The 27,610-nt window shown below is 42.4% G+C and overlaps 3 protein-coding genes across 7 annotated transcripts in view; 1 reads left to right on the top strand and 2 right to left on the bottom strand.

Moving 5' to 3' along the window:
• Positions 1-2,852, bottom strand: part of nf1a (neurofibromin 1a) — a 66,444-nt gene extending 63,592 nt beyond the window's left edge. For all 5 annotated transcript variants that reach the window (XM_074680191.1, XM_074680193.1, XM_074680190.1 and 2 more), the window contains exon 1: positions 2,654-2,852. In XM_074680191.1, coding sequence (XP_074536292.1) covers positions 2,654-2,713 — 60 coding nt within the window. In that variant the 5' untranslated portion in view covers positions 2,714-2,852. The remainder of the gene's footprint in view (positions 1-2,653) is intronic.
• Positions 2,853-9,677: 6,825 nt separating this feature from the next.
• Positions 9,678-11,060, bottom strand: LOC141797833 (nuclear factor 7, brain-like). The gene has a single exon (XM_074679516.1). It carries the CDS (start codon positions 11,058-11,060, stop codon positions 9,678-9,680), a length of 1,383 nt encoding a protein of 460 aa, XP_074535617.1.
• A 1,491-nt stretch (positions 11,061-12,551) lies between these two features.
• On the top strand, positions 12,552-24,873 carry nlk2 (nemo-like kinase, type 2). Its single transcript, XM_074679270.1, has 11 exons — positions 12,552-14,218; positions 18,080-18,209; positions 19,491-19,546; positions 20,555-20,661; positions 20,790-20,875; positions 21,457-21,666; positions 22,125-22,226; positions 22,415-22,501; positions 23,933-24,131; positions 24,562-24,655; positions 24,737-24,873. The coding sequence occupies exons 1-11, from the start codon at positions 13,749-13,751 to the stop codon at positions 24,789-24,791; spliced, it is 1,596 nt and encodes a 531-aa protein (XP_074535371.1). The 5' UTR covers positions 12,552-13,748; the 3' UTR covers positions 24,792-24,873.
• Positions 24,874-27,610: the final 2,737 nt, after the last annotated feature.

A 27,610-nucleotide genomic window follows, 5' to 3' on the forward strand; every position in this document is an offset into this window, starting at 1 on the left:
ATCCAGATTATTAAAGAAATCTATGTGAACAAAGCTCATCACAGCTTTTAGTTCAAACAGACGTCTTCATCATAAAGCACACCAAAACAGAGGACTTATTTCCCTGACAGATATCTTCTGCTTTGAAGTGAAAGTCACCAGGGAATCTATCAGCTGTTCTCTGTTGTTAACCCAAAGCCTTCAGTCACACCTCATTGACTTCTTCAGCAGATAAAGTTTGGATTATTGTTATGAAGTCGTTGCTACAGTGGAGACAATCATTACGGCATAAATCCATCAAAAAGAAAACACCTAAGAAACAGTTAATAACTTTTAATGAGAGGTTTCTTTTTGTAATTAACTGAACTATTCCAGATTCTAACAGTTGGAGTTATCAAAATGGAACACAGATTAAACATTAAAGTGTACAGTAAACTGGCTGCAGGGGTTTAGAGGAGGATTAGGCTAACTATAACCAAGAAGTGGATATAACACCTTAAGCCAGTGGTAGTAATCCAAGCTGAGCCACTAAACCCCATCAGAAATCCATGATCCTCCAAGATTTACATCAGACCCAAAGACCTGAACACCTCCAGAGAGCCGGACAGCCAGAGAGCCAAATACAACAGGTTTACCTTCAGACAGTCATTACTGTCAGAGTGAGACGACTTAATCAACGAGGAAGAGGTCTGACTGTGACAGAAAGAAGGAGCAGGTAGGGACAGTCTCTGCAGGACCTTATAGGTGCACTTTTGTAAACTTCTAACTTCTAATAGCATAAATTAAAAATGTTATAGACATACATATCGTTCAGAGTGGTAAACAGTTCAAGCGTCAAGCAGCGTCAAGTGAAAAATGTGAAAATAACTGATTTGCAGGGACAACTTTACATTTTTGATGATTAACGAAAACACTCTGAATATATATGTGGTGCTCAAGTGTAAATAAAGCCGGTTTATCCACGATAAATGCCCAGGAACCCTGCTCCAGTCAGTAAATACCCCCAAACAGGCCCAGTTCTTGCACTGTGGTACATCAAGCCTGTGGCGAACTACACATCACTGAATACAGTTAACAAATAGGAAATTAAATTAATCCGCTGGTCGTCAAACGAAATACTCGAGGTACCGAAACACATAGAGCCAACCCTGAGTCATAGGCGGTTTCTGATATGTGCACAGGAAGGTTCTTTGTTTAGCTGCAGGACACCCAGCCTCCCCTTCCCTGAGTGTATCCCATGTTTGATCATGTTACCCAACATGTAGAGCTCTGTAAACTCACTACTTCTGTCTCCACACATGAAACGAACTGAGTCAGCACTGTTAAAGCTCCTGAGAGACATCTCCAGGTTGTATCGATTCTGGCGCCCCCTGTGGACAACGTGGGGGCTCTCAGCTCTTTGTTGACATCCTTCTGCATGCCTTATGAAAATAGTTTCTTCTGCTGTTTTGAAACAGTCAGTCATAGTCTTCTCTAAAAAAAAACTTTGATTTGGAAAACATCAAGCCGTTGTCTGCTGTGATTCCCTTTGTCTGACAGCTACCTGGCTGTACAGGCTACCAACATTAAAAATGACAATACGAAAAAGATTAATCACACTGCTGATGTTTGGGTTTGCTTTCATTGCTCACAAAAAGGCCTTGATGTGAACTTAAGTCTGTTTGAGGCTGGCTGAAATGAGGAGAGCAGGTTGGATACACCTCTTGAAGTTGTGGTGACATTGGTTAAAAAAATCTAAATAACTAATCAGTGAATATATAAAACCGTCTTCAAAATACAGTCCAGCGTGTGGTCAGATATTAATGTGGATTTAAATGTGTTTATGTCACAGCATGAAAACCTCAGTGGTTGGGAAGTTTAAATCAGGTTTTAACATTAAGTCACTAACACAGTTTGTAGACTTAAACACTTCTGAGATACATATTTCTAAAATTTTGACAGGAAATACACTTTTGAGCAGATTAATATCAGATGGAGTCACTCCCCTTTTACACACTGGCTAATAAAACAGGTGTGTGGGATTATTTCTTCAAATCCAAGGTGCTAAAAACAGAAATGTGCTTTTTTAACACAGAGACAGCTCCTAGCAGCCTCTTGAACCACAGATTAAACCCAGGATTTTAACACCAGACCCTTCTCTGAAAACACCGATAGCCGTTATAGGTAGAGATTTTCGGGTGTTACCTGTGGTCTCCGGACAGGTGTTCAGGAGTGGAGGGGGGAGCCCACCCTCCTGATGCTAACTCTTCTTATTTGTTTACATTACAGGCTAGGCCTGATGCTAACGTTAGCCGGCTAGCTGACCATAACCCTGAGCACCGTTTAAGGAGCTTTAACAGAGTTACAGACTCCGTTTGGATCACTAAATGTATCCGATGTGATGGTTTGATGTATATTTTATTATAAGTGACCGGTGGTATGAGTTTAAATCCCGTCGCAGATGTAGGGTAAATCAGCTAATGGATCGTAAAGACGGCGCTAGCTTCATAAAGAGCCCATCTCCAGCGTCTGTCTCCGGCTCTTAAAAAGCTGATAGAGTTCCTTTCCTCGAGATTATTCCAGTTAATCCCGGTTATTCCAGAGCTAATCTGTGTTAGTGTGAGGTTAGCTCCAGCTCCGGGGCCTGGAGACCACCGGAGCCTGCTGCACCCCTCCCCTGAATCAGCCCTCTTACCTGCTCATCGAACCTGCTGATCACGGCCTGGACCCACTCCACCGGTTTGTGAGCCGCCATGTCCGCGCGGGGGGATCCGAGCAACGATCCGCGGCTGACGGGCTTATTTCTGCATGAATACCGGTCCTGGATGGACGGGAGAGGATTCTTCTCTTTCTGCAGGATTCACCATGCCACCGCCATGACACACCACCGGAACTCTTCTTCACAGACTACCGAGGGGAGGAGGGAGGGAGGACGCACAGACTACCGAGGGGAGGAGGGAGGGAGGGAGACCACCGAGGGGAGGGAGCACAGACTACCGAGGGGAGGAAGGAGAAAGCAATGGCATAGAATAATTTGGGGGGGGGCACCGACTGAAGGAGGGAGCGGCACAGATCACCTTCTCCTCCTCCCTCTTAGTTATTGTAAATTGACACTTAAAATGTGACATCTCCTCTTGCAGCCGATGATCCTACAATCGAAACATCCCAAACTGAGTTTTGGAACATCTGAACCTGAATCCCTGGTCCTAGTTATTAAGTTGCTAGCCTAATCATCCAGATCTGCAAATCTATACTTTTTACTGTATCAGGATCAGCATCTGGATCAGGTTATGAAGATTCCAGATAAATATGGTCCTGTTCCCTCAAGGAAAAACTGAATTTCATCAACATATCCCAGACTTTTACAGATAATCAAAGCTCTGTGTGCTACACACTTTGTCCACAGGGGGCGCCAAATCCAAACAGAAGGTCCTCACAGCTGCCGTTAACACAGGATTTTTTTTTAATATAGGTACTTTTAAATGTTATTTTGGGGCTTTTTTTGCCTTTAAATTACAGATGATAGGACAGTGGATAGAGTAGGAAACATGGGCCACAGCTTGGATTTGAACCTGGGTTACCTACTACATAGGCATACTCCATGGGGCAACCTAGACCACTAGGTCATCTGTGCCCTGCCCTTAACTCAGGATATTATATCCCATATTTACACTTTAGGGCAGATTATTCAAATTTTTAAAACAAATAACCAATATTTCATAACCCAGCTGTCTTTATTTTGGGACTTTTTACCAGAGTCTTTCACTGTCTGTCCTGGAGTCCTTTGTTAAAATCTTTATTCAGGTAGACAGAACCAATAATATTGGGCTGTACCCAGCAAAGCTTGAGCTACATAATCTGCAGTTTGGTCATAAAATAATCCCCGTTTCATTTGTTTTCTTTCACATAGCTTGACTAAAAACTTGAAGTTGTACATAAATTATTGAAATGGGCAACTTACACCTGTCCCAAAGTTTCCTGTCAGTCCTGTCACATTTACAAAACAGTAAGAATAAAAGTGATGAACACACCTTAAAGGTTTTGAGGTTTTGAATCAGAAGAAGGGACTGCATCTAGTTCATATATTACAGATCCCAATCAGGATGAGTCCTGCTCTGGATATCTGGGATATTACATGATTTTTTAAGTTGTTAAGCTCAGGCATCAGGTCTTGCTGCACTAGTAGCAGAAAATAACAAATGTGCTTGACATTTTTCTATATTGAAATATTAATTCATTAACTTTACACTATCAATTTCACACATTTATGCTCATGAAAGTTTAGAATTGTTTAACCTCAGAATTGTGAAATGTAAAGAAAAGTATTTTAAATTTAAGGGTAAAAACATGCTGAGCTGGGAATTCTTACAGATTAAGATTCCCTACACACACCTAAATGTTTAGCACATCATAAAATACACCAGAGTAATCCAGACAGACCAGATTTCTGTCTTCACAAGGAGCTTATCACAGTTTCATATCACTGAGTGTATGGAGGAAGAAACCTGCTAGAGACAAGACTGGAACGAAAACTAGGACTCCTTTTTTTCTCTCTTTCATTTGTCTTCTACTGTAATTTTCCATTTTGATTCTTGTATTTTGTCTGAAAAGAACTGAAATTTCATACACCCCAAACTTGATCATATAACTCATTAAAATCAGTCATATTTCATCCAACAATCATTTATTGAACTTAATTAACACAGTATCAGGTCTGTTAAGGCACTATAAACCACCCCCACAGGTGTAAGCAGAGATGGAGCGGTTTGGTTAACACTAACATCAGAGCTGCTTTTCAATGTCTCAACACACAACGCTTACATTCAACATGAGACTTCAATTCAACATCCAGCCTGAGCAGACTGAATCCTCATCCACACAGACAGACGTGTGTGTGTGTGTGTCTAACACCTCTGGTAAGGCTTGGCAGCTGTGTTTGGAGTCTTTGGTGTTTATAATATTGCATCATTATTTGAGACAGCTTCATGAACCCGTCTGCTGCTTTAACGTGGACAGGATCAAACTGGACGTGGTCTTGGTTCACCTGAAGGCACGGCGAGCAGCTGCTTCCTGCTTCCTGCTCTGATCTCTTTTGATCTCTTCCTCTGCAGCTGCTTAAAGCAAAGACACTCTTTGGAGGGAGGAGGGATACATCCTTTGGGTCAGACTCTGTCAGTCTGTCTCCCCGCTCAGCTGGGGAGCTCATGTCTCTTTTTAAAGCAGCTTTTTTTTACTCGATGGCATCTGGTCTGGTGGCCACATATACAAACAGGACAATGAGCAGCACTACCACGGCCAGCGTGGGCAGGACGATGGTGGCCACCTGCTGCCGGGCCTCCTGCATGGCCGCCTTACGCTCCTTCTTGTCCTTCGAGCTTTCCTTTTTGGGTTTTCCTTTCAGCTGCCTCATGATGTCTCCACGAAGCCTCTCACAGCGTCTTCACTGCAGCAACAGGAGACACAAACACCACATTGATCAGATTATTAGGGATCGGTTTACAGGACACAGTCTTTTAAAGCAATCTGACCAGATTAGGTCTCTGGGATTGGATCCGAAGATAAAAGGAAATTGTACAATTAAGTCACATGAAATCAGGTTATCCAAGTTTGTTTTTAACCCTGATCAGACTTTTATTTGTTGTTTGAAACTGCTGATAAGGACTGAAGATTCAAAAACATCCTGATCCTTTTAGAGGGCTGGATTAAGGCTGGATTACAGGAACTAAAAATGTGGTAAAATAATATTTTTTATCCTTGATCTAAAGTCCACCTAAATGTAATATTGAAAACTGTGAGCTGGGGGCACCTGTATGGCCTGGTTTGGTCACGTCCCATGAGGTTAGCCCTTAAGTGGTTGGCCTAGGTTAAAATCTAATAACTATACGTGAGAAATATCAACATCCTCTTTCTTTAAAACTGGTTTAAATACCAGGACTGAAAACTCTTAGATCATTGTGGAGGGAATTTCTTCTTATAAAAAATTCTGAACGTTTACATGTTTTCATCTTGACTGTAAAGGAAAACAGCTGGTCCTATGGGTGATAGTGAAATGTAATTATCAGACAGGTACATCAAATGTGTACAAGCCTAAAAATGATGCTCCTCTCTACTGGATTTGTGGGAAGGAAGTTGGCAGAGGGAACAACCAAAAGAAAGTTTGTGAAGTAATACAAGACGCTCACCTCTTCCAAACCACCTGACGTCTTCACACTTATATGTTTGCATGAAGGCCTTTGCTGTTACACAGACATGTTGGCTGTGAGATTAGAGGCCCTGAGGTCTAAAATCTGCCCGCTCTAAACCATGTTTTTTTACTCTGAAAACATTTCTCCTGCCTTCATGAATACAACAGTAAAGTAACAGGTTTATTTAAGCAGGAGGAACCCAAACTATAAAAGCTCTCCAAAGATGGCCAGCAGGGTTCATGGGTCAGCACTGTGGTGTTAAGACACCATCTAGTGGCTTCACCAGCAGCTGCTCCATCAGCAGGAGAGGAAGAAGAACAAGTTAAGTAAAAGTAAGAGGGAGATGAAGAGGACAATAGATCACACATGGACGTGTCAGAGTGAGTTCTGTGAGCAGGACAGTTAGTGAGTAGTTTCTCTGAAAGGGTTACAGACTCACTGAGTGTTTGCTAAGTTAAACCAGAATGTGGTTCTTTTGACAATAAAAGGTGATTTATCTTTTTCCACTAACCCTTTATTAATGTATAATTATGTATTTTTTAAAACCCTGAATTATTGATGTTATTGTGACCTGTCTGGTTTTTGCTTTGTTGGTTGCTGTATTCCAGTGATGCCGTGTTTACTAAAATAATTTGTTATTATATTTAAAACAAAAATTATATTCAAGTATTTGCGACTACTATGAGCCCCCTTAACACTCTTTTTATGGATACTAAATGTTTTCTGACCGGGACGACCTCAATCACAGAACAGCACAAAAAACTGCTATAACACATCGCTGTCACATGCATGATTCTGATTGGTCAATACTCTTTGAAGAACATGAAAGAAACTAAAGAAATGCGAAGATCATTTTGCTGTAGGCTTATTTAGGGTGAAATAAAGAAGAAAAAAAGTTAGGAGAAATAAAAAATAAGAATGTGAGCTATGGAGAAACTAAAACGACTGAAGACAGAACCTGAAGTAGACCTGGTCAGCTAAAAAGCCGGATCGTTCATGAACACATCCCCCGTTCCCTTCCCACAGCTAAGTTTACACAGTTAATAGCCTACAACGTTGCTGCTTCATGCCAGCAGTTCTCTCATGAAATACCAACAGATATATGTTCGTTATAAACGTACTCACAGCCTGTCAGGACCAGGAGCCTTTCCTGCAGTCCAGTTTGGGAGCTTTCAAAGAACAGTTTCTGTATCCGGAGCCTCCTGTTGCTAGTTCGTATACTTCTGTTGCGTTCATGAGCTTCTTGACGGCTCGTAGTCTCAAAGTTTAAGATAAATTCTCATTATTTCGGTGATTCCACCAAATTTTGACCGTTAAAAATTAAACACTGAGGGCAATACTTACGAAAATGTGTTATGTTTACGGTTACCTCTCACCAAATTCCCCTTATCACACGTTTTAAACCAGCCAAAAACAATTGAAAATGTGAGATGCAAAAAGAACTTCTCAATGATCAGACATGCAAACAACGGCCTGTTATGAGTATCCATTTTCAAGTAGAACTAGTTAACAAGCTTACTCTAATAACTCAGAGTTTCTGACACAACCTGGGGTGCCTCTGCGTTAATTTTACTCACATGTCAGATTATTTCTCCGCCGTCTGAATGTAGTGTAACTTCATGAAATGTGAGCTCAGCGCTGACTGAAAACTGCTGACGGTTCTTTAGAGCTGACAAACTGAGTTCACTTACAGTCACAGCTGGGACCAGGTCCACGATGATCCACGGGATCTCTCCTTGAAGCAACAACTGTGGTCGGCGTAGAGTCCTAAGCCTGGACCAGTTTAAAGAGTAAAAACTACAAAAGTGAAGCCTTGCTGGTGCTCCACCGAGCTCGACGTGGCAGATAAACAGGAGAACACCTCAGTCAAGTGTGCTGGTTTGTAACGGAGATCATCCGGTCAGCCCCTTCAGAATAAACTGCTCTAACAGTCGTTTAACCCTGTAAGCCTGACCAACCACAAAATTACATTTATCTGGAAAGGTGATGTTTATTAACCATTTTGGCAAAATCCAAAAAAAACATTAGTATTTCCTTTTGTTTATCGTTTATTTTTTGTATCACATTGCCTCTGATTTTACAAACTAAATAATGAAGTAAAGTAGGAAGAACAGTGTCAAAGAACAATCGAAATTTGCTTTTGAGGAATTTAATTCTACAACCAACCTTTTTCCAGATGACATTATTAACATGCTATTGTTATGTGTTTTTCTTTCACATTTTTGTTGTCGTCAGATTATTTATTATGTAATGCTGATTAGAGGGGCCCCCTCTGAATTTTTGTATAGGGAAACTAGAAATGCTGCTGCTAGCTGGGTTTACACTATTAATGTTTAATGACTTACAACAGATTTGAGTGAAGAAAATGTAAATTGTGTTTATGATAAATATTTAGCACAAGTTATTTTTAATGTGGTTCTCATCATAAAGAGGATTAAGTGGCTGAAACTGTTTGAATTTTAACTGCATCAAAAGAAATACATTTAGCAATAATAATAATAGTAATCATAATCATAATCATAATCATAATTATAAATGAAGGACACCAAAACTGAGTGTTTGTTTTTACCAGTAACAGTTTAATCATAAAAGTTTTCAACACCTTTAAACAAGGTTGCTCGAGGTTTTATATAGCATGGTCACAATCATAAGCAAAATTATAAGAATCTCCAGAGATTAATTCAAAAGAAAAATCTCTAAAATTTTCTGACACCTCTGCTGAACACAAGCTTACTATGATAAAAAAAAATATTACTGTTTGTTATTTTTCTTGTGTATATTATTCACTCATTCCTCTTAGGCTTTTTCCCTGCCACCATAAAACAAAATCCTCTTCAAGACAGCACAAGGACTTCTGAGGAACAAACTTTGGTACAATTCCAAACACATTTTGTGTGTCATTTCCTTCATCTTCATCAAAGTCAAGAACTGACTGTGTCCTTTGTTGCAGGTGACCCTCAACCTACTCCTCAGGAGAAGGAAAACTTTTCCTGGGTTGGATGACACTGGTATCTGTTTGGTTCATTTTGCTACGGTTCTCCACAACAACACAGGGGTTATTTCAAGACAGAGTTGAGCCCACCCAAAGGAAACTGTGCCTGGGGCAGGAAAAGGAGCACCTGTCGGTGGTGTGGGTGCTGTGGCTGGTGTTAAGTATCGGCGTAAGGGGTTGTCTCATCTAGCTCATCAATCCTGGGGGTATGTGGTGCAGAGACAAAGAAAATTGTGTCCATTTCAGCTTACTGGGTTTTGTTGAGAGTGGATATTCTTTTTTCCAACTCTTTGACTTTCTTGTCAAGACTGACACAGGTCTGGAAGCTGAGTGGTGAGGTAAGAGTAGCCATGTTTACCTGAGTGTAAGCTGTTGTTTCATCAACACAATAGGAGGCTGATTATCATTTAAACCCCACAAACAGTTGATACAGTTATAGACAGTCTACCTCTTAAAAGTTCAGCGTAAAAGAGTTGTGTATAATCCAGTTAAAAGTTAGTCGAAAGTCTGTTCACTGCAGAGCTCAGCAGGGCACATTGCCCTTAAAAAGTTACTGGGACTTTTGACGGTAAAACCATCATTGTACTCAAAGTGTGATTCCTAATGTATGGAAACATCCTCTCAGTGAACGTGTGTGTGAAGGTGTGTATGTTTTTGTTAGTATCAGCATCAGAAAAGGACAGCTGTCCTCTGTCCCAGTCCAGAGTCACTCTGATCCTCTTGGGTTGTTCCCTCTCTGTGACAGCAACAGTGGGAACTGATTTTATGAATGCTTTGTATTCCCCTTTGTAGAACTGTAAAATCAACAATCCAGACCATATATCTCCCTTCCTCTGGGTGGACTCTGCTAACACTCCCACTGACCAGCGTGTACTGTGTCCTACCTCGACCTCCCAGCAGTGAGTTCCTGAGTCAAAGCCCTCTGAACCCAGGACTGACCAGTAAGAACCAAACCTCTCTGGATTCTCAGGAAGCTGCTGTTCCTCTCCTACCCTCACACTGGTCAGATCTTCAGACAGGATGAGTTTTTGGTGAGCAGTGTTTGGGTCCAGGATCACAGGCCTGTAGGAGACCATGTCCTTCATCTTGTTCCAGATGTTGAAGCTCAGGTTTCCCAGGTGTTTGGCCTGCCCTATCAGAGCTCCTGTGGGCAGCTGTGGATCATCCAGCAGGAGGCACTGCTGGACTCTTTCTGCTGCTGCCTTGTTGTTTTTCAGGAATGAGATGTCTCCAGCTCTCAGTTTGCCCTCTGTGTCTCTGACTGTATCTGAAAGAGCTGCTATCTCTCTGCTAAGAGCGTTAACCTGCTCCTTCATCCTCTGACTCTTCTGCTCTTCTTCCTCCCACAGTGCAGACAGCCTGGCCTCCTCTTCCTCTTCTAGAAACTGGTGAAGCTTCTTAAACTGCTCCTTAATCTGCCGCTCTGTGTGTCGGGCCTGGGCCTGAATGTGGTCTGCAGTTTGATCAAACTTCACTTTAACTTCTTCGAAAACCTTTAACTTCTTTTTTAAGAGATCCAGAGTTTCCTGAAGTATCCTCCTGGGTTCTCTAGAGGCTTCAGCGATATGTCTAAATCTGTGGTCAGCATGTTTCTCTGCATCTTTGCAGACAAGACACACCAGCTGCTGATGGTCCAGACAGAAGAGTTTGAGCTTCTCAGAGTGCAGACTGCAGAGATCCTCTGAATACCTCTGTCCTTTCTCCTGGAGGAAACTTTCACACAGGTTCTTTAAAGCCAAGTTAAGAGGTGGCTCATACTTTGAGCTCTTCCTCTGACAGTATGGACAGTCCCGGTGCCCCTTCTCCCTCCACCAGGTCTTCAGACAGTCCTTACAGAAGCTGTGGCTACAGGAAAGGATGACCGGATCTTTATAGATACCATGGCAGATTGGACACTGTAGACCTTCCTCTAACTTTGAGGCCATGCTGGCTCTCAGTCAGGCTGTGGTACGTACGCAGGTTTAAGATGAGGTAGTTAGATGTTAGTTTCCTGGAGTATCCACATGCTCCTTCATGCAGCTGTCCTCTCTAAGTTGAAGTAATGCGAATCTCTCAGTCTGAATCTTCTCTCAGAAAGCTTGTTTCCTGATTCGTCTCTGTTGAGTCAAGTGAGTCAGGTGAGGGGACAAAGTTTCCTTTGAGCAGTTACACATCAGTTAAAAAAAAACATTTTATTGTTCTGCCTGTAATAAAAAGAAACTCCTAAGATATTAAAACTCTATAAGTTTGTAGAGCGGAAAAAAATACATCTCAATCTGTCATGTTCATCTGAAGCAACACCTTGTTTGTGTAGTACTGTCAGGTATAAGCTTGCACAGATAGTGAAATTAAACTTTTGACCATGGTTAAGAAAAAAAAAGAAAGAAAAAGTCATGTGTATGTGTGGATTAACCTGATCTAGATATGATCCATAATCAAAGCTCTTAACATAAGAAGATCTTTTATAACAGGACTTTAGCACTTTACTTATCTCAGTGTCCAAAGGTGGTGTGTGTCTGTGTGTTTGTGCGTGCGTGTGTGTGTCATACTGTTTGTGTACGTGATTGCTTACAGTATGGTCGTTTTTCTGTGCTTCCTCCCTGCATGACGAAACATACGGTCACACTCTCAGATTTGGGTCTTTTCGTGCCGGTTAACATGTTTTGTTTGAGTGTGTTTTTATTATTTGGAGGTGTTAATCAGTCCCCGGGGCCTGGTATTTAGAGCAGAGTTAACGTGTGTCACGGTTTCCGTGTGGACCTGTCCCTGGGCCCTCAGAGAAACCCACACTGTCACTGGCTGCACATGCTGACAGTCAGGGAGATTACTATGACGTCACTGCGCTGCAGGAGCTGATTGGTTGGTTGTCCTCTATAATCCTTGCTAATGGGAATTTCAACTCTTTTTAGGGATTAGATCATTTGGCTCAGCTCAGCGGAAGGAGTCAATTTATTAAGATCCCATAAAACTTGTCATAGTGTCAGGTCCGGACTTCACGGTTGCACAAAACTCTATTCTTTACTTTAATGTTACTTACAACACATCTGCAACAATACTACACCATTCATTCATGTATTTATTGCCTACCTCTCATCATCTACAGGATGTAGACATGCATAGTTCTCATTAGTAATCACCTGGTAATCTCATTCAGCTTGGTTCAAAAACAGTCTGGAGTCACAGATTAACATGATGCATTATGATACACTCCCTGTTACACGGAATTGTATAATCATAGTGTAAATATTGGGCAATTGTTTAATAAATGTAATTATAAATGATTGAATAACTGTCAGCTAGGAATCACAATAAAGTTATAGGGTGGAATAAGGGGCTCTGCTTTGAGCACAGTGTAGTTTTTAAATCTGTATGGCAAGTGAATCTCACGACTCTGTTTATGTCAAAGAGTCGGTTCTGAGCGCCTACTCGTTAACGACTCACACATCTCCAGTAACCTCACCGCCGAGTAGCTGAGGTTTTGTTCACCATGTTGGAGCAACTGTTCAACGTAGTTACCGTGTGACCAATACTTTCATCATGTCAGCGGCTCTGCCGGAGCTTCGCGGGCCCCGAGAGTAGCGCTTCAGCAGGGGGAGCGCCTCCTCCCTGCAGCAGGCTCACCGACACTCGGCGCCGCGGACGGAGGGATTTGTGTTTTGATTTGGGGATAACACGGACACAGATTAGCTCCAAGCTGTCAGCTGAGCACTCCTGTCTCCTGCCCAGCTCCTGGCAGCAGCAGGAGATCTGATCCCGCATTAACAGGATTCACTTTTCCCCGCATTGAGACTGAGCCTCCCCGGATGTTTTTCCGACCTGCGGGAGGACGGAGGGACGCACACCGAGCTCCGGGTTGCTGTCGATGGGGGAAAGAAGTTGTGTTCCTTCGGATTTCTCCCGTGTTTTGAATCATGGTGGAAGCCCGTGTCTGTCCGGCTGATGGGGGTTTGGTTGCGGGCTCTCGGCTCCGTGTCTCGGTGTAATAATATGTGAGTGCGGTGGACGGCCGAGGCCTGGGCCTGCCTGCCTGTGCGCGCTGTTGTTTTGTGGCCTGGGCTGAGTAACAGCTTCTCTGCACCGGATCAGCAGCGTTAATCACGGCCCGCAAATCACCGGGAGGCTCTCTGGGTTCAGTTTGGGGGGATAGATGCCGTGTGGAGCCCCGGAGCCGGATCAGAGCGCGGGGCAGACTTGGACCGTGTCAGAAGATGAACGCGCAGCCCCCCATGTGACAGGCTTCAGATCTGACTGAGCTCATCGGAGGGAGGGGGCGCCACCTCCATCATGAGGGACATCTAGGGCCAAACAGTTGTTCAGCAGGGGGGCGCGGGTTGTTCCAGTGTTTGGGTTTCTCATGGTTAGTACATGCTCTCTCTGTCTGTCTGTCTGTCTGATGATTTCCGCGATGAGCCCCGGGCTGCAGCAGCCTGATGCTCTGCAGGCTCACAAACTCATTTAGAGGAAGTGGGTCAGATCCTGGTTGGCATTATGATAAGGAGGGACTCCCCGCAGACCCAGAGTAGCTGTTGTGGGACCATTTAAAGCTCAGACCTGATTCCTACATGTTTGTGTAGTGCTAGTGTTGCAGCCTGGTCGCCTTTATCATCACTTTTAGACGCTTTCTGCATCATTTTATGGCTCTTTGCGGAACAGCAGCTACTAATGTTACAAAAATGATGGCTGCTTATAACGGAGGCTCCTCAGCAGTGGCCGCCCATCACCCGCATCACCACCACCAGCTGCAGCACCTTCCGCCCCCCCACATGCACCACCACCACCACGCGGGCCAGCATCACCTGCAGCATCCGGGCCCCGCCGCCGCCGTGCACACGGTCCAGCAGCACGGCTCCACGGCGGCTGCTGCGGCGGTGATGCTCAATCCCGGCCAGCAGCAGCCCTACTTCCCTTCTCCGGCCCCCGGGCAAGCCCCCGGGCCGGCAGCGGCCGCGGCTCCAGCACAGGTTCAGGCCGCCGCTGCTGTCAAAGCTCACCACCACCACCACCACCACCATCAGCAGCACCAGCAGCAGCAGCACCACCTCCAGCAGCAGCTCGACATAGAGCCCGACAGACCCATCGGATACGGAGCGTTTGGGGTCGTCTGGTAGGTTCACTGCACTTTCACGTATCAGACCAGAGTCCCTTCATGTTTCTGCACACTTTATGTCAGGTAGGAAAGTTTTTCAGCTAAATTCTCCTTTATCAGACAAACTGCAAGCTGAGTGTCAGTCTGCTGAGTCCATTGGGCAGATTAACCTATCAGTATAAAAACTTTTCAAACACCTGCACCAAAAGTGAAAAATGTCAGCTGGTGTGGTGACAGCAGGAAGCTCTGAGGCACTTCACTTTCAGTTTGTTCACTGCAGGCTGACGCTTTAAGGCCACTGAAGCGTAGGGAATGGAAAGTGATGATGAAATATATGTTACAGGGCCTGTAGTCTGCAGATATATGGGCTCAGTGTGGAACAGGTGTAGGACAGGTGAGTATCATCTCTGTTTGTTGGAGACAAAACTTCAGGGACCAAAGTTTTGTCTGAACACTAATTAAAACTGAAGGAAGTGTTTGTTGGTTGCAAATTATGAGGCAGGAAGAGTCTGATGAAAGCTTGGTCCAGGTTGCATTCTGGGACATGTAGGATCCAGTGTTTGGACCTTGGTTCAGAGCATCTCTGCCTGTGTCTGCTGTATCTGCCAGCTGTGTGTTTCCCAGCAGCATCTGGATGAGGATTTAAAAACATATGTGTAGATTTATCCATCCTGTAAAACGTGTTTTGTGCACCAAAAGTGTGATGGTTTGTCTGAGAGCAGAGCCTCCCCGTCCCACAGAAATACTTAACAGACAAAGATGGACTACATGAAGTTGACATGTGGCTCGCTGAAAATGAGATAAACATTGTGTACTTCAACACCACACGGTGTGGTCGGGGTTGTCTGTCTCCTCACAGGAAGAAGGTTCAGGCTTTGAACCCTGTCTGTTGTCTCTGAGATGTCATCTAGTGGTTTCTGAGACTCATGAAGCTCAAAAATAGAGGTCACCATCTTTAGGAGAAGCTGACTCCAACATGAGCTGCTTTCAAAACCACTACACACTATATGCTGTAAATGTATGAATACAAAATATGCGTGTAATATGTTCTGTGTTCTGATTTTGATGATTTTGATCACAGTCTGACCGTTCTGTTGAATCTGTTTTTGAAAGCAGAGGTAAAGCTGATAGAGAAACTGCTTCTGTTTCATAAGCTTATGGTTTGAAAAAAATTACTGAGATTGACACAAAGTTTAATAATCTATGAATGAACAGTTACCTGTGAGCTGGTATCACCTCTGTAAAGACAGGAAGAGTCAAGAATCACCATCACCATTTATTTCACATCACTAATGTAACGGACTGTTAAATGTTAGCATTGTAGTTGTAGTGACAACTCCTCACAGCAGGGAGCAATAATGCCTCTCAAACGGATTGGCACCCATCATAAACTGAAAAAGCAGAAGACGATAAATGTATGGTGGCGTATTGGCGTAAAAATCCTCCTATTTTTACAACAGAAATTCTCATAAAAACAGTTTTTTTTTTAATTTTGAATTTCCTGCTTTTAAGAAATTTTATCTCGTAAAGACAGAAATTATTTCTTTTTAATTTTCCTGTTTTTAAAGATATCTTGCAAAAACAGAAGAAAAAGTAATTTTTCAGATTCCTGTTTTTACAGGAATTCCAAAAAATCTTTAATCGTCATCTCGATGAAGAAACATGAAACATGTAACTATTAACTAACATACATTTAAATTTCTACCCCCCACCTCTGAATAGCAGCAAAAACATGCAGCAAAGCATCATGGGATATCCTGTTTTTACGAGATTGTATCTCATAAAAACAGGAAAATCAAAAATAAATAAATTCCTGTTTTTACAAGATAGTTATGTCTTTAAAACAGGAGATTTTTACTTTTTCAAGTGAATGCATCACGCCATCATATAAATGCCCTGCGCTCAGGATTTTTCTTTGGGTCAGTATCACATTGGGGTATTTCCAGTTAGTACAAACTGCTGTGACAGCAGGTGGTTTAGAAACAGCTGCAGAAACATGCTAAGAGGTGGAGGTGTCAACTCCAGCTCTCCAGTCGAGCAGGAAAACTTGTGGAAATATTTGACAGAGTCTAAAAAATTGTCAAAAGCTGTATTCAGTGAAAATGTTTGAGTTAAATGTACAGACATTCTGATTTTTCTTTTTCTTTTTTTTTTTTTTAGGAGAGACTTCTGCTCTCTTTAAAGAATTGTTTGGATGATACAGAGAGGAGGCTGTAGATAATGTATATTTCATCAGGGTTGTTCTGTTTCTTTAAGGTTTATGTGTCATGATGGACATGAGTGGGTTTTGATCAGAGAATTCAGAGTAAAGTGTGCAGTATTTCACATTTCTCCCCTCATACTAAAATCTGAGCATGTTTCACGTGCTGCAGTTCCCTTAGTCGCCTTCTCTTTCTGATGCGTGTGGTCAAATTCCTTGAAAAAGGCTTGAAACACTTCCAGGAAAGGTGCTTTACTGCTCAACTTGTGCCGTGGAGAACCAAATCTGCAGAAAACTCTGCTTAATTCGGAAAACCTGGGTGATTTGTAACAGCTCAGAGCAGTTTTTCATCGGTAACAAGAGAAATGAAAAAAGTATAAAAGATAAAAAACAAATCAAAGAAAAAATACAGAATGTTGATAGTTAAAAATGCTAACCTAAGCTCCTTGGTTAAGTCCTTTTGCAGGAATTGTTTTTTGTCATCACAGAAGGTCATGCAGAGTAAATTCATCAAATTTTCAGGCTCAGACTCAGATGGTGTGTTTTGGCTGATGATAATAAACTCTGATGTCCTCAGTCCAACATGAGAAAAGTTAAAGAAGTTTTAACCCTGTAGCACTTTAACTTAACTCATTTTATCTGATTGCTGATCCATAATCACTTTTTTGTTGATTTATTTTAGTTAATGTCTTATTGTTGGGCTTTTTCTTTTGTTGAAACCTTAAAAAAAAACAGACGAAGCACAGGACAGCACAGAGCCTGAATAGTATGGTGCTGGAGTGAAAGAGAAAGATGAACACAGAGTGAAAATGATTCAGGTGTAGAGAGGTGAGGCCACTGAGGGATTCCCCAACAAACAATCTGAGTGTCGATTATAATCTGAACATCTGAGGTGTATCCCTGTGTCTGCTGTGTTTCATCAGACTGTGCCTCTGGCTGGAGAGCGTGAGCTTCTTAGCCGTGTTTGGAGCACCGTGTCGTCCTGAAAGCTTGGATCTTAGTCCTGTGCCATCTGTCCATGGCTCTGATCCTATTTGAAAGGTTCACTGAAGGTTACGCTGGGCAGAGCTGCTGTGTGCAGAGCTGGAATCGTCTTACACCTGCTGCGCTCCTCACGAGGCTCTGATCTCTGCGCTCCTGAACTCACTGATTCTCGAGCTGATCGCTCAGAAGGTTGCACGGATAACGAGGAGTCAGCCTGACTATGAAACCAGTTCATCTCTGTTCAAAAACTTCAAAATGATACGATTCACATATTCATATAGTCATGACCTGCGTGTTTATTTCTGCTGTAAAGATCAGCTCTTTGAATGGGTGTGTATGTGGTTTCTGGTGTTTCTGCAGACAGCCTCTAGTGGATGCTCTGGGAACTGCAGTTTTTGACACTTCAGGTTTCATAAACTTAGACCAGAGGTTGCTGTTTGGTGCTTCCACAGCTTCATTACTCGGTGTGAGATAACATAAATGGAGCTCTGTGTTATGCTAGTGAAGGATCAGAGTGAAGGCTATAAAGACCTGATGAAGACAAAGCTTCATCCCAGCCCTGCTGCAGACTCACCGTGTGTGAAACTCCTCAGTAGTACGTCTAAAGACACAGACTTAAGAACAAGGCAGGGGTCAAAACACGTGTGGGAGTCCTTCAGAAGAGACTATAACCTGACCCTGTGCTTCCTTCTCAGGTCTGTGACGGACCCCAGAGACGGGAAGCGAGTAGCCCTCAAAAAGATGCCCAATGTCTTCCAAAATCTCGTTTCCTGTAAGAGGGTTTTCCGGGAGCTGAAGATGCTGTGTTTCTTCAAACATGAAAACGTGAGTACAAGGAGTAGTTCTAGCTATATACCTTTGGTTTGTGCTGATTAAGCGCCCCCTGTGGATAGAAGGTGACATGCCCTCTTTGTTGATATCATCCTATAATGTGCAGGTCATGTTAACTGACAATAACATCCCAGTCTGCTTAGAGAATTGTTTAATTACTAAGAATCTTTACTGTTGAAAACGTGAAGGCTGTTCCCTCACTGGCTGTTTCCTGTCTGACCCCTCTCCCCCACCCAATCTTTTTGCTACATCATCAGGATTTAAAGTCATTTTATAGAAAAACAGTCATTTCTGTATTTCCTGCACTGGTTCCCCTCTGGGGATCAAAAGTAGTCTGTTTGGGAACCAGCTGAAACTCCAAACAGCTGCTTCAAACACTGCACACAGATTAGGGTCAGGATCAGGATCAGGGTGGCTTGTGTTGACACCTCTGAGGCCATGTCCACACGTAGCGGGTATTTTCAAAAACAGATACCCCCCCCCACTTTGTTTTCAAAAATACTTACGTCCACATGCAGGGGGGCAAATCTGCCAGTAAGTGTGGCGCGAGGCATGTCAAACCCATAATGGGCAGTGTTTTTCCTGACGTGAAACCCGTGCCAGTCAATCAGAATGATCCCCCGTCATTTGGCTGTGACATTTTAAGACCAAAAACTCAGTTTACATATGAAACCATGCAACCAGTTTTCCAAAATCTTCAATTTGGCCAGAATTTTCAGAAAACATTGATTTTAGTGACGTAAAGCTGCGGTTTCATGTGGATCACAGGCGTAAACGTATAAAAATATAAAGCGGTTCCCCAAATACCCGGCTACGTGTGGACATGGCCTGAGGTCCTGTACTCAGATGATTTCATACTCTGTGAAAACTAAAATCTAGTTATGTGTTTATATCTTTTTATTCAGGAAAAATTAATCTAAGCCAAATTTACCTGACGAGTCTGGAAAAATGTTTAATATTAAGAATTTAAAAAACAAAAATGAGGCTCTGGAAAAATGTTTAATATTAAGAATTTAAAAAACAAAAATGAGGCTGTGGGGTAAAACGTACCTCTTTCTTAAAACAAGAAAAAATGTCTTAGCACAAGAAACTGAGTACGTCTTTCTTCTCAGGTGTTGTTTTTCTCTTTTAATATCTGGAAATAAGACATTTTTCTGGACTTGTCAGCTGAATGTGGCTCAGATTAAGTCTAATGTACAGAAAAGATGTTACCCGTTGTTTACCCGTTGTTTACCTGTTGTTTACCTGTTGTTTACCTATAAACTCTCTCTTCAGGTGCTCTCTGCTCTGGACATCCTGCAGCCTCCTCACATTGACTACTTTGAAGAAATGTATCCTTTAACACCTATTATATTATTATTATTATTATTATTATTATTATTATTATTATTATTATTATTATTATTATTGACTGTGTGTGTGTGTGTGTGTGTGTGTGTGTGTGTGTGTGTATGTGTGTGTGTGTGTGTGTGTGTGTGTGTGTGTGTGTGTGTGTGTGTGTGTTTATGTGATGGTTTGTATAGACGATGCCTTCTGCTCGCTTTTTCTGAAAGCCGTCTTACCTTCTCAGATCCTCTTTCACTGTTTGAGCTGCTGGGGCCAGTCCAAAGGAACTCTTGAACACACACAGACACACACGCACGCACGCACGCACGCACACAAACACACACAGTAACCACAGAGTATGTGTGATAAAGTTAAATCGTTAAGTCGCTAAGCATAAGAAAAAAGAATGTGAAAGTGAATGTGGACTAATGTGCAGAATATAAAAAGAGGTTTCTTTTGAGCTCTACTGTCTCTGATTATGGGACCTTGCTCAAGTGTAGTCTGAGCATGCTCCGATCTTTAACTCTGATGTCTCTATTTAAGAGTAAACACAGTGTTAAAGCTCAGACATTTAAACCTTAAATCTGTTTGTTCTTTAAAATCAGTCCATCATCTTGAAATATGTAGCTCTGAAATGTGTGAGTGTAATTTTTATTTCTTTGAGCTGTGCAAATTCCTCCCTATCTCCAGAAACCAAAGATTTCAATGAAGGATATTTATTTTTGTTCATTTTGTTCAGCTGAAGTTCTCTTTAAACCAAACTTCAGCATTTTAAAGTCGGGGGGGGGGGGGGGGGGGGGGGGGTTGTAAAAGGCATCAAAGCAGTAAGCAGAAAGACAGAAACAGGAAGTCTGGGCTACAGGATGTTAGCCACACCATGAATAAAACACAGAATAACGTCATGAGGGAAACCTCTGGGTTTGGGTTTGATCCTCATTCTGTCCTCCATCAACTCTCCGTCAGATCTGTGTCTCTCTTTGTTCCTGTGTTCAGTCTTAACCTCCGTCGCTCAGATATGTGGTGACTGAACTGATGCAAAGTGACCTCCATAAGATCATCGTATCTCCACAGCCTCTAAGCTCAGACCACGCCAAAGTTTTCCTCTACCAGATACTCAGAGGTACGTACGAGCTTCTTGAGTGTTCAGCTGAGAAGGAGGGATACTTACCCACAGACTTACAAAAAGCCTGAGTCTTTAGGACAGAGTTAATATACCTGTTTAAATGATCTGTCCTTGTCCTTCATCAGGTCTGAAGTACCTTCACTCTGCCGGCATCCTGCACCGAGACATCAAACCTGGAAACCTCCTGGTCAACAGCAACTGTGTGCTAAAGGTGAGAGCAGCAACTTCCTCAGACTAACTCAGTGTGATGCAGACGTCTGTGTCAAAATGAGTCTTTATATCACACACTCAAGGAGGATGGAGGATTAAAAACCTTCACACTGTCCTCAGTATACCCAAAGGATCTCACAAACCAACTCACTCAGTCTCAGAGCAAAACACAGAGGAGACCATCAGAGCTGATGTCAAAGAGTTTTAGTCCTGTTTCTGTTTTTCAGGTTAAAATGAGAAACTTTAACACTTTAAAAAACTGGATTCAGGTTTGTTGGTTTTAAGCCTCACAGCTTCAGTGGATCAGGATTTTAGAGATTTTGAGGAGACTTAAAGAAATGACGTCTCAAGAAGTAAAAATACCGACGCACGCAGTTGAAAATAAGGAATGCTCTTTAATAAACATGCGTGGACTTCCCCGTTATAGTCTGTGTGTGGGAACCTTCATGATGTAACACCTGCTGTGCCGATGAGTAACACACACACACACACACACACACACACACCCTGAGGGGGAGAGCCGTTCAGAATAAAGCTGTGAGCAGAGAAAAGCTGCTCTTCTAACGCCGCTTCGTCTTCCAGATCTGTGACTTCGGCCTGGCCCGGGTGGAGGAGTCAGACGAGTCACGCCACATGACTCAGGAAGTGGTGACGCAGTACTACCGCGCTCCGGAGATCCTCATGGGGAGCCGCCACTACTCCAACTCCATCGATATTTGGTCTGTGGGCTGCATCTTCGCCGAGCTGCTGGGCCGACGCATCCTCTTCCAGGCCCAGAGCCCCATTCAGCAGGTGACCCCCGACCCCTGAGGACACGAACAGACCAGGGAAAGATGCTCTGAGCACAGTTTATGAAATACACAGAGACAGAGCAGGAGTGTGAGAGTCTGCAGAGAGCAACCAGGCTCAGATTTTCAGCCTGAGGATGATTTAAACCTGTTTCTGCATCTGATCTCAGACCAGAGGGCTGTTTTTTTATTAAAGAAGAAAAACTGCTGGATGAGTAACAGGCTGTAGAGCTAACTCTTATAGTTCAATATAGAATCTAATATAGTGTCTAAAATAAAGTCAGAGACCCAGTTTTTGGGGTTAAACTGTGAGAGTAATCACAACAAATCGACGATGACTTCAAAGCTTCATGTTCATCAGTAGGGACAGAGATGTGATAGACTGAAAGTCTGCTTTGAGAGTGACACCTGAGATGTAATGTCTCATTTCTGTGTGTGTGTGTGTGTGTGTCCGTCCTGCAGCTGGATTTAATCACTGACCTGTTGGGGACTCCATCTATGGAGGCGATGAGGACAGCGTGTGAAGGAGCTCGGGCTCACATCCTCAGAGGGCCTCACAAACAGGTGAGCAGTGTGTACCTGGGCTCAGCTCGCCTTATCTGAATGAGCAGTGTGTGTTTCACAGAGTCTCTGGAGGGAAAAAAAAAAGATTTCCTCCCTTCGATCTGACATGAAGCTCTTTATTTAGAGTATTTTGAATATTAACGCTGCGGGGGAGGATGCTTGATGGTTTCCTGTTCTTCCTCCTGCAGCCATCGCTCCCTGTTCTCTACACTCTGTCTAGCCAGGCGACCCATGAAGCGGTCCACCTCCTCTGCAGGATGCTGGTGTTTGATCCGGTGAGTCACGCTGCTATACATAGCTCTGCATGATGTTTTTTTAATGAATGAAACCCACTCAGGCAGTCGCTCAGGTGTAATTAAGACACCGAACAACACCGAGATCCTGACACTGAGAGAGGAGCGAATCTGGCTGCTCAGAGTCTGAGCCGAGGAAGAGGGAGAGATCACACACTGCGCTGAAGGAGGAGGAGGAGAGATATTAAAGTAGAGACAAATCTGTAATCTGCTGCAGAGACTCTTCAAAGAAGAGGACCAGGACTTCTTTAGGCATATTCCTTCCTTCATTCAGATCTCCTCCTCCTCAGAGCTGTTCCGATGATGATCTGCTGAGAATCCTTCACCTCTGTTTTTGGCTTTGACCAATCAGGATCAAGTATTAATCACAGACAGGTGATCAGGTTTCATAACACCATCTCCTGTAAGGAATCGGTTAGGTTTGATGTGATGTTGATGATATAAAGAGCTCTCTCAGTGATATGTTAGTTTAGCACGGCTACATACTTGAGTTAGAATAAGTCTTTCAATATTTTTAAAAGCTGTTCAAAAATCAGAGATTTTAGGACACAGCTCAAACAGAGGAAGGAGACTGGATTAATATTTATTTGTGGCAACATCTCTCACAATCACCATGTTGGTTTAACTATGAATAAAGAGATGAATCACTCCATCTGCTGCAGATCGAACTAGAAAAGCACTCACAGAGCGCAGACCTCCACCAAGCATGTTGTGATTGTCACGCAACACTTAAGTCCTACTTTGATGTTATACTCCCTTTCGGCAGACTGTCTGCTACAACTTGGTGTTAGTTGCACATTTCATATGTAAGATCTCAGTATTCAGAATATTTCCAGGATCTGGATCGTGCTTTTACATCCGTCAGAAATGATGGTGACCTTGTCTTGTATTGTTTTACAAAGCAATCTGACCATTTATCGTAGAGTTATATACACATATGGTGAAAACGGCCCCATCTCACAATGATAAAGAATCCTTTAAAAAAATCCTGGATCACTTCTAAAATTAAATCAATTCTTCCTTATCCCATTTTGAACATTTCCTGAAAATTTCATCAAGATCCTTTTTTTTACTTTTTGAGTTAAAGTGTTCACAGACAAACAAACAGACTCTCCCATAAACAGAACATCCCTGGCGAAAGTAATCATGTCACTCATATTTCTGTTTGAGACTCTAAGAAGTTTAACTTTAAAATGCATCCTCAGATCTGTTTATCTCAATGTGCATTACTTATTTTTATTATTGAAGTTTGTATGGTAAACAGTTAGTCATATATTCCATTAATCAGAATTTGTCTTGTTAAAGTTGAAGCAGTTTGTTGTGTAAAGAGAACAGTGTCTGGATGCTGCAGAGCTGCTCATAGCTGTGTCCTGTTGTTGATTGTTTCCTCCTGCTTGTCTGTTACGTCACCAGTCAAAGAGGATTTCAGCGAAGGACGCTCTGGCTCACCCGTACCTGGACGAGGGTCGCCTGCGTTACCACACCTGCATGTGTAAATGCTGCTACACCACGTCCTCCGGACGCGTCTACACCAGTGACTTCGAGCCCGTCACCAACCCCAAGTTTGACGACGGCTTTGAGAAGAACCTGAGCTCTGTGAGACAGGTCAAAGGTCAGAGTTCAGCCACTGATTGGAGGCACATTTATTCATTTAAGGGATTTAAGTCTGTGGAGAGGAGCAGCTGAGCTTAACAACCTGTTAGAGGGGAGACATGCGTTAGTGAAAGTTATACTGAGTAAACTCCTGTTTGTTCTTGTTATTGATGTGTTTTTAAAATGTTGTTTGAAGGTAAACTTCCCTCTTACCTCAGAAGTGAAAGCAGCTTCATCTTTAGGCTGTGAACAAAACAAGATGTTTTAACTTTTCCTGCATCAAACACCTCGAGGATCATTAAAATGAAAAGCAGCTTTGTTGAACTCAGTGTGGGATTTTTCAGCCTACAGACTTATATTTGTTTGACCTTTGACCTGTTAAATAATAAATGACCTCCCTCTGTGTTGTTGTTTTTGTGTGTGTGTTTGTGTGTGTATTTGTGCTCCAGAGATCATCCACCAGTTCATCCTGGAGCAACAGAAGGGGAGTCGCGTCCCGCTCTGCATCAACCCTCAGTCTGCTGCTTTTAAAAGCTTCATCAGGTACGCAGCCTCACCTTTATCATGCATGGTCATGTGACCGACTGGTGCTGACTCCAACCGCTCCTCTGTCTCTGCCCACAGCTCCACGGTGGCTCAGCCCTCTGAGATGCCTCCGTCTCCACTGGTGTGGGAATAACTGCTGCTGAGCGTCATCGCGTCTGTCCTCACAGGCTGCTAACCGGGAACAACGTCTGCGTAGCATTTCACTGGAGAGCAGGACTCACCTGCATGACCCACCTGGAGGTCTGCTGAAACTCATGAAGAGAATCCACTGAGCGTTTATATGAGTGTGTATGTGTGTGTGTGTGAGCGAGTGTGTGTGTGTGGGAGCGTTTCAGAGGTTTATTACACACATGAATGAGACGAAAAACTCGAGACCAAATCCGAATGTTTTAAAAAACCGTCTGATCAGATTTAACTCTTAAAGTGTTTTAATGAAGTTTCTTTAATTTATAAATATATGAAATCAGATTTAAAAAGAAGTCTATGTTAAATGAGCACAGGTCAATATCAGAGATGTTTCAATACTCAAACCTTCAGACATCAGTTAAAGATTCACCTGTCAGCCCAGAGGAGCATCATCACCTCCCCACACCAGGTGCACAAATAATAACAATAATTAAAGTATGCTTAATTAAAAAAAAACATTCAGAAAAAGCTTTTCACAAACAGTAAGATAAAAGATTTAATCCTTTTCCCGGTCAGAGCTGACCCTCCTCTCTAGAACAAACCGAGCAACAAATTAAAACCTGAAAAACCTCAGAATAAAGCAGAGTCATGTTAAAATCACAGCTTGTCTTGGTTAATTCGGATATCTGAATCTGTTTAATATTGAAACCTCTCTGATCATGATCCGTCTGCTTTATTACCCCATCCCTCACCTCTGCACAGGTGAACCCAACCCAAATTTTATCCAGACAATCGATTGTAAGCGTGTTTAGAGGCTGAAGAGAAGAGAACAAGCACCTGAGCATGATGGTATCATTTATCACGTGTCCCCTCGTCCTTGTAAAGGACATTCGGCCATTCATACGGATAGGTTAATCATTTGCCAAAGAACAGGAGCCTCGTGTATAAAAGATGCAAAAAGAATATTATTTAATTTTGCCAACATTTCTGAGGTGTCAAATTTCTATTCAGGTTTGAGTATTTCTATATTCTGCTCAGACGTGTGTCAGAGTTGGTGTGAAATCCAGAGACAAAGGTGTTTCTACCTGTTCCATCATCCTCATCGTAAGAGCTGCCCTCAGAGGTTCAGACAAAGACCGATGAAGAGAAGTCAGAGGAACTTTCAGTCAGGCTGTCTGCTTATCAGACGCTGGACAGGAGGGGGAGCTAGAGAGGAGCAGCTAGCTCAGTTAGCATCCTGTATTCTCTCTTCCTGTGGTTTTAACTGAGAAGCTGATTCAAACAGAAAAATGTCCCCACATGAGGAAGACTGAAACTAGAGACAAAAGCTGTTTTCCAAACCGCCTACTACACCAGTAGTGCCTACTATTTTGGCTGAAATTCAGTATGTAGTAAGTAGAGGTGTCCCAGTCCGATATTGATATCAGTCCGATATCAGCAAAAAAACAAATATCGGTATCGTATCGGAATGCATCTAAAATCTCCGATATAAGCAGTCCATTCCAGACTCCGCTCCTGCTTTTTTTATTTAATTTATTTAGATTATTTTCTGGGTCTTCTAATTTATTCTTTATTTTATGCAATTACTAGTATACTCTTATGCTTAATGTTAAAATTTCTGTTACCCATTGGTTTATGATAAATGGGTCAGTTTTTCCTCATACCAACTGTTGCTGACTACTGTTCTTTGTTTGAATAATGTCACTTAATCAAGCCTTTTCTAACATGACAGACATACTACAAAATAAGTAATAAAAGTATGCATGTTTAATGCTGATATCATATCGGATTAATATCGGTATCGGCCAGTACTCAATGCTGCAGTATCTGTATCGTATCGGAAGTGAAAATGTAATATCGGGACATCCCTAGTAGTAAGTAGTATGTGTTAATTTGCATAATCTGCAGTATAGTAAAAGTCCCCGGATCATCCAGGAAAATTTCTCAGTACACATTGGGCTACTCTACCTGGCAAAGTGTTTCCCACAATGCACAGTGCTAACGCTGGTTGTCTACGCGGGTGGCAGGCTTTGGTGAATTACTGCCATCTTCTGGAATGAGTTGGCATTACAATTAAAACACCACATTAACGTTTGACGGTCTGTAAGATTGAAGTGATGAAAAAGAAACACCAGTAAATCTTTTCACTTCCAGTCGTAAAAGAGGTGTTTACTTCTACAAATTCATTAAAGCCCATATAAATCACTAATTCACTTTTTCTATACCATACATGGATTATAAAGAAGTGGTTTTTCCATCAGCTGTAAAAATAAAAATCCCTTTCTGATTCATTTTCAATAAACAATATAACTTTTGGTGTAAGATTAGAAATCAAGTATGATGATTCCGTGAAACATGATTAACAAAATAACTAAAATGCCGAGCAAAAAAAAACTAAACATCATCTGTAACTCCACTTCTGAAACTGGAAACCAGAGAAGTATACTACAGACAGACCCAACAGATCAGTCATAGTACATACTACAAGCAAAAGCAGTAGGTAGTGTGTAGTGCCTACTACATACTACATTAACATATGTGGTTGGCGGTTTGGAAAGCTTGAGTCCATTAATCAGCTGAGAGAAGGAACATGTTGTAACAGTGTCCCCTGCTGCACAGTAGAGAGAATACAGATTAAAGATGTCTGCAACTCTCAGATTTTGCTGGATCACCTGACACAGTTTTTAATCACTTAATGTGACAGAGCAGTGTTATTCTTCCCTCTAGTGGCCAACATATATAAATAAACTAAAAAGTGCAGTTGAGACACTTTGTAATGCAGAGTGTTAATTCTGTGTTTTTACAGGCTTTATATTTATTAAAGAA

The sequence above is a fragment of the Halichoeres trimaculatus genome, unplaced genomic scaffold (assembly GCF_033239565.1).
Source record: "Halichoeres trimaculatus isolate MK-OKI-2021-1 unplaced genomic scaffold, fHalTri1.1 fHalTri1_scaffold_9, whole genome shotgun sequence".
Classification (NCBI taxonomy): Eukaryota; Metazoa; Chordata; class Actinopteri; order Labriformes; family Labridae; genus Halichoeres; species Halichoeres trimaculatus.